Source organism: Petaurus breviceps, unplaced genomic scaffold, assembly GCF_028583685.1.
Source record: "Petaurus breviceps papuanus isolate PSGF00001 unplaced genomic scaffold, PetGlider_PUasm1.0 90451, whole genome shotgun sequence".
In the NCBI taxonomy this organism is placed as follows: domain Eukaryota; kingdom Metazoa; phylum Chordata; class Mammalia; order Diprotodontia; family Petauridae; genus Petaurus; species Petaurus breviceps.
The window spans coordinates 1,787,694-1,794,778 of record NW_027187258.1 but is presented as its reverse complement, the minus strand read 5'-3'; the positions used below and the strand labels follow the sequence as shown (position 1 = coordinate 1,794,778).

The 7,085-nt window shown below is 40.5% G+C and overlaps 1 protein-coding gene across 1 annotated transcript in view; it reads right to left on the bottom strand.

Moving 5' to 3' along the window:
• Positions 1–7,085, bottom strand: part of TEX11 (testis expressed 11) — a 215,916-nt gene that overhangs the window by 70,069 nt on the left and 138,762 nt on the right. The window contains 1 exon segment of the mRNA XM_069062473.1: positions 6,448–6,526. Coding sequence (XP_068918574.1) covers positions 6,448–6,526 — 79 coding nt within the window.

The following is a 7,085-nucleotide window of genomic DNA, read 5'->3' as shown; positions in this document are numbered from 1 at the left end:
ATATATATATATATATATATATATATATATATATATATATATATATACACATATACATATACATATATGTGCACTATTATTAATACTATTTCACATGTAATTGGGAAATAAGATATACAGACACTGAGGCATAGAAATCCACTGGAAAAGTCGAAAGGGGTATGGGAGAAAATATGGGAGAGAGCAGATTGGAGGAGGGGATATCCTGTGGGACTGCTATTTTGGGGCGGTCGGTAGGAGAAAAACAGGGAGAAAATTTGTAACTCAAAATCTGTCAGAAACGAATGATGTAAATCAGAAGGTAACAAAGCATTTGAAAGTTCAAAAAAAAGAGAGTGTTTTGTAGTTGCATTCTCATAGTTACCATACGTGTCTCATTAGATAAACTACCCAAGTATTTTCTAAATTCTACAGTTATTTTTAGTGGAATTTTTTTCTCTTCCCACTGGGTTCTGTTTGTAATACACAGAAACACTATTGATTTATGTAGATCTATTTTATGTCTTGCAACTTTAAATTTGTTGCTTCAATTAATTTTTAGCTGCCTCTTTAGGGTTCTCTAGATACACCATCATTATAAAAAGGAATTCTTTTGCTTCCCCTTTGTCTATGTTTTATTCCCTTGAATTTTTCTTGTCTTATTGCTCTAAGCATTGTTGGCATGACGTGAAACCACAGCAGTGATAATGTGTATACTTGCTTTAGCCTTGATGTTCCTGAAAAAGCCTCCATCCTTTATATCCCCCACCATATCTTGATTTTTTATAGATATTACCTATTATGTTAAGGTAGAGCTCATTTATTCCCCTATCTTCTAGGATTCTTTTTAAAGCAGAGATGGGTCTTAGATTTTGTCAAGATATTTTTTTGCATCTACTGACATAATCATGTGGGTTTTATTATTTTTGCTATTAATATGGTCTATTATATTTTTAGCTTTTCTCATATTTTACTACCATTCCTGGTATAAATCTAACCTGTTCATTGTGAATAATAATTTTAAAATGCTGTTGTAGCCTATTTACAAATATTTCATTTCATATTTTGCATCCATGTTCATTAGGGATATTCTCTGCTTTGTCTCCCTGGGTTCAGGTATGAAGACCAGATTTTTATCAAAAAGAATTTGGAAAAGTCTGTTATTTTTCCTCATTTTTATAAGGGACGTCATGTTCTAGAATTCACTGTCCTAGTTTTGCGTTGTTTTTCCCTTTGATGACTTATTCAGTTTCCTCTTCTGCTAACCTAGGCATTCATCTATTATCACTTTTGTTGATATAATTAGACAAAATAATTTCTGAGTTTCCTTTATAGCCTCTTCATTTGTTAATTCTCTTTTCACTTTTTTATATGAATAAGTTGCTTTTCCTCTCTTAAAATCAGATTACTTAATTTATGTTATTAGTTTAAATTCTGATTTTATTTATTAATTCAATGGGTTTTGTGCTTTCTGTCCATTTCTTCTTTGATTTTCAAAATTTCTACTTTGGTGTTTAGTTGGGAAGGTGTTGATTTGTTGCTTATCTATTTTTTTTAGTTGCATGTAAAATTCATTGGTTTATTCTTTTTGTCTGTTGCTGAAAGCATCTGGAGGCATCCATATGCCCCTAACGACCACTTACCTGCAGTCCATGCTTTGATATGTTATCTCGTGATTCTCACTTCTGTGATGTAATTCTATCATCTTTATGATTTGTTCTTTGATAGACCAATTCTTTAGGATCAAGTTCTTTGAGCTCCAATCAATTTTTCATCCTTTTTTTCCCCATAAGTGCAGGTTGGAGTTGTTTTTCTCACTTATAGCCTTCTCATTTGCTATGGAATTGGATCTTTAGTTTTGCAGGTCAATAGTCACTTGGCAATGACCCCCACACCGCTGACCTCTCTGTTATACTGTCTTTGGCTTCATCCTTGTTCCACTGCCTCTAGACTCTCTTCTTGCAGTATGAGTATGATCTGTAAACCATCAAACTCTTTCATTTCTTACTCCTGAGCCACAGTCTCCAGGACATTTTTGTCATCTTTTCCTATGTTCACCTTTTCAATGAAAGTACCAAGTGTTCAAGTACAAAGTAATGCACTTTTTGTGGTGGCAAAAAACTAGAAACAAAGTAGTTATCTATTGACTGAAAAAGGGCTACACAAATGGTGCTTTATGAATGGGCTATAAGAAATGATGTATGTGAAAAATCTGAGAAGCAGGTGGCTAGGTGGCACAGTGAATAGAGCACTGGCCCTGGAGTCAGGAGGACCTGAGTTCAAATCCAGCCTCAGATACTTAACACACTTAGTAGGTGAGTGACTTTGGGCAAGTCATGTAACCCCAATTGCCCTGCCCCCCTCCAAAAAAAAGCAAAAAATAAAAAAATACAAATAAAAAAGGCAAGAAAACTCTTCATAACGACAAGTTCATATTCTCCAGCAAAGAACTGGGTGTTAAGGGATTGCCCACCAATTGAGTAATGGTTGAACAAATAATTGTATATGAATGTAATGAAATATTGTTATGCTATAAGAAATGATGAAAGGGAAAGTTTTATAAAAACTTCAGAAGACTTGCAGGAAGTGACACAGAGTGAAATGAGCAGAACCAAAAGAGCTTATACAATAACAACATTATAAACACAAGCAACTTAGAAAGATACAGGAACTTGGATCAAAGCAACAAACAATTATAATTCTAGAGGGTTCATAATGAAACCTGCTTCCCATTTTTTGAAGGAGGGCTGATAGACTCAAGATACAGAATGAGACTTGCATTTTTTAATGCGGCTAATGCAGGAATTTGTTTTGCCTGTTACAAGGCTTTTGTTTTTCTGTTTTCTAATGGAGAGGAAAAGCAGGAGAGAAAGTCAAATATTTGCTCAATGAATATTACACATTAAAAAATAAAGTATATGTTAGTTTAGTTGGAAGGCCTATCGGAATACTTTGTAGAACATCTCCATTTTCATCTTTTACAACAGAGGCTGTGAACACTCATCATAAACGCTACGATTAGAGATGACCAAGTGTCCCATGAAATTATTTTTCTTGTTGTTTCTGAATGCACAATAAAACCAGCTCTGCCAGCTCCTTTATTTCTCTCTCCAAGAAACACCTGGGAGCCATCTTTCCATTTAGGTGCAATTTCCTGTTGAATTCTGACTTAATTTATCGCCAGCATGTCAGCTTTGATATCATTCAGTCCCTCCAGCAGCATGTCCATTAAGTCACTAGACAAGGATCTCATAGTTAAATGAATATATAGTAAACCCAATCACCAGCAGCAGCATATCATTCCTCTCTAGCTGCACTCTGGCCTTTTCCTACCACACCCCAGAAACCTCTTCATCCTGAAGCTCATGGTAGCCTTGGAATTTAGACATTTCCCCCTTCCTTATCTCTAGCTCCTGGGTCCTTCAAGTCATAACTAAAACCTCACCTTTTACAGAAAACCTTTCCCAATCCTTGTAGGGCACTCTAGTACCTTCCCTTTGTTAATTATTTCCAATTCCTCCTGCCTCTAGATCATCCACATTTGTTTTCATGTTGTCTCCCCCATTAGACTGTGACCTCCTTGAGAGCAGGGACTGTCCTCATAGGCACATCGTGTTTGATAAATGCTCACAGACTGACGATCTCTGAAGCCAAAGCTCCAGCCAACAGTCTCTGCCCCAGTTGTCCTACAATGGAGCACATTTCTCAGGGACACATAAATGGTAATGAATTCCACTAACCCTTGCCCTGAAACGTTCATGCTGTTCATACTCTATTCAGATGAGCTTGTCCAGAGGATCACAAACCAATGATTCAGCCTTTAATGGAGAAGGAATCCACTCTGTTGTGAGCAGCCATACCACTGTAGAATGGCTTCCAAAAGTCGGCACTGTAGGGCCTCTGCAATACTTCACTTATTAACTGTCAGAACCCAGTTCTACTGATGATGTCAGATTCAACATTAAACAAATTTGGGTTAGAGTTACCTCACCAGGAGCACAAACTAATGGTTAACAGAGCTGCCAAATAGAAGATCCTGCCAGATCCACTTTAACTCACAGAAATGGATCATTGGTAACTAATTACAATTACAATGAGCCTTGTTGGGGACATTCGCTGTTCACACACAAAGAGGCAGCTCCATGAGCTTAACTTGTTCCCCTAATTGGATGAAGAAACTCTCCAACAATTATGTTCATGTTATTTATTTACTTATTTGCGGGGTCCATATTTGAACCATATTAGGCCCTGCAATATTCTGGATTTTTTAGGCCCCAGACAAGGACAGGAAATGAATGGACCAGGAGCTGAATTGTCCAGGACATGCAGCTACATCTTAAAACAAAGACAGGTTTTTTCTATGCTTTACCTAGGCCATAATAGGGACAATACACTTATAGCCTGACCTGGAGGTGATGACCCTTGTGGCATGTCTAGGGACACCCCATTCCCAACCCCCAGGGTGAAACTTAGTGGCGCCAAAGAAACCTCTAAGAAATCAGATAGAGAACACAACTGAGAGGACTGAGGACCTGCCTGCTAAAGTCTAGAAAAGGGGCCAGAGGCAGAGAGCTTTCATTTGGCCAGCCATGAGTGACCACCATGAAACAAGCCTGTCCTTTCCCTGATGAGACCCAGAAAGGGGAAGCACATTTGGGCATTCCAGAAAGCATGGAGCTTTCTGACCCTGACAGCAATGGACACTATTCATTTAGTTTGGGTCTTAGTACATTTATTCCCCATTTGCACAAGCACTCCTTTGGGGCCACAGGAAGTTAGGGGTGAAATTAGGATCTTCATTGGACTCCAGGTATAAGTATATATGTGCAAAGGGACTTCAAATGTAGACTGGGAGGAAGAGGACAGGGCTTAGAGCACCATCTGGTGGTTGCTACGGGGATTGTACTCCGAGAAGCAATCAGCCTCAACCCACCCAGCCTTGGAAGGCACATATCATATCCTTGGCCTGGTCTTTGGCCTTCCTTTCCCTCCCTAGTGGCAATGTAAAACAGGTGGGCCTGTGGGAAGGGCTAGTCTTTGCCCTACACTTAGTCTAGCTCAGGTCCAGAGCATATGCAAAGGAAAAGTTTAGTCCAGGCCAGCTCAATTCAGGCTAAAGAATCCCAATGCCTAAACCTGGAGTATGTTTATTTTAAACATCAATGATCATTTCGGCTATACAACACCCTTAACTGAAGCTACACTGCCATTCGAAGCATTCATTGGAGAGAATGTGCAGTAGGAGAAGTGACTTACCCAAGGCCACACAAACTCCAGGTAAGAGAGCCAAGACTGCAGAGCTGCAGAGCCAGCACTCTTTTCTAGCCCTGGCTGGGCAATAGAGTATTAATACTATTAATAGATGCCACTGGGGGGGAGGGGGAGGGGGCACTACAGTGGATAGAGTACAAGACCTGGAGTCAGGAAGACCTAAATTCAAATCCACCTCAGATACTAGCTGGGTGGCCCTGGGCAAGTCACCTCACCCTGTTTGCCTCAGTTTCCTCATCTGTCAAATGGGCTGGAGAAGGAAATGGCAAAGCACTGCAGTATCTTTGCCAGGAAAACCCCAAATGGGGTCAGGGAGAGTTGAAACCCAACTGAGCAGCACCTCGGCCTCGCAGGGTTTTTATGAAGATCAAGCCAGATGAGACATGTAAAGCACTTAGTATGGTGCCTGGTACATAAGAGGTGATTAATAAATGCTTCTTCACTGAGCCCGCATTCCACTATCAAATGTTCAAATTTGTTCTCTTGATCTTCTTTGGTTACTACTATTTTCCCACCTATTTTTGAATTCTGATTCTAGCACAAAATTGCTTTTCTTATCAGCATTTTTAACCAGGGGCGGGGTGGAGGAGCCTGGCTATCCCCTGAAACACAGCCCTTCAATGCTGCTAAGGAACATAAATGGAGATTTGACTCCTTATAAGCACAGGATCTCCCTTCCGCCAAAATTTACAGGAGCCCAAGTTCCTCTGTTGAAGCCTTTATTCTTACCCCCCAGGCCTAGTTCATCAGCCCACAAAAAGGCAGCAGGCAGCCAGGAAATAGCCATTACATACCTGTCCATGCTCGAAAGGCCCTTCTGTTATTCATCACCCCACACCTTAGGAAGCTGGTTCCCCAGACTGACCATGGAAGTTAGAGGCAGGCATTGCTCCCAGAACAGGCCCGAGGACAGGGAGACTCGGCATTGCAGCTTTCAGACATTTGGCCTTTTCTCTTCCATCACTCGGATCTTTGATGCTTACTGAATCATTTCAAGCTGGGTATCAAGCTTTCCCTTGTAACTGAGCAGGTTCCATTAGCCAATGAGGAGATGGGGAGGCCTCCATGGCCTCTTTCCTGGATAGCAGCCTTTACAAACTGTATATTCAATATCAAACAATGTGGCATTCTCTTGTGTGGATAGATATCTCATAATATGACTAGCACTTAGAGAAAGAAAAGGCAACATGCCCATACCTTCCATACTCCACAAGCAACTTAGCAGTGGTCAAAAAGAAATCTAAAGGCACCTCGAGATCCAGGAATTTCATGGCAGCTAAAGAGAAAGCAGCAGGAACTGGGTCAGTGTCGTAACTGATAAAGTAAGGACATGCAAACATCTTGTTGTATTTTCAAAAGTGATTAAGCAAAGGTTCTGTTGGCAGGATCAGCTGAGCCAGATGCTGATTTCCCCCTCCCTCATTCCCTCTCACAGCACACTGTCTGCTTTTGTGCCTACCATCATGCAACAGCTTAGGAAATGTTACTAAATGAACTGACCCTACAATGGTGTGAGCAAACCCCAGGAAGGCCTCTGTGCTTTGGGCCAGCAGAGGATTTGGGAAGGTCTGCGCAGCTTTGCCAGCTTGCTAGGCCCATAAACAAATCGGGCTTACGATCAGGGCTGCTCAGTTCATCAGCCGAGCACATTTCTCATTTGCCTGCTCTCCTCTCCAACTTACTTTCTTTCTTTCTTTCTTTCTCTCTCTCTTTCCTTCCTTCTTTCTTTCTTCTTTCCTTCCTTTCTCTCTCTCTTTCTTTCCTTCTTTCTTTCTTCCTTCCTTTCTTTTTCTCTCTCTCCTTCTTTCTTTCCTTCCTTCCTTCTTTCTTTCTCT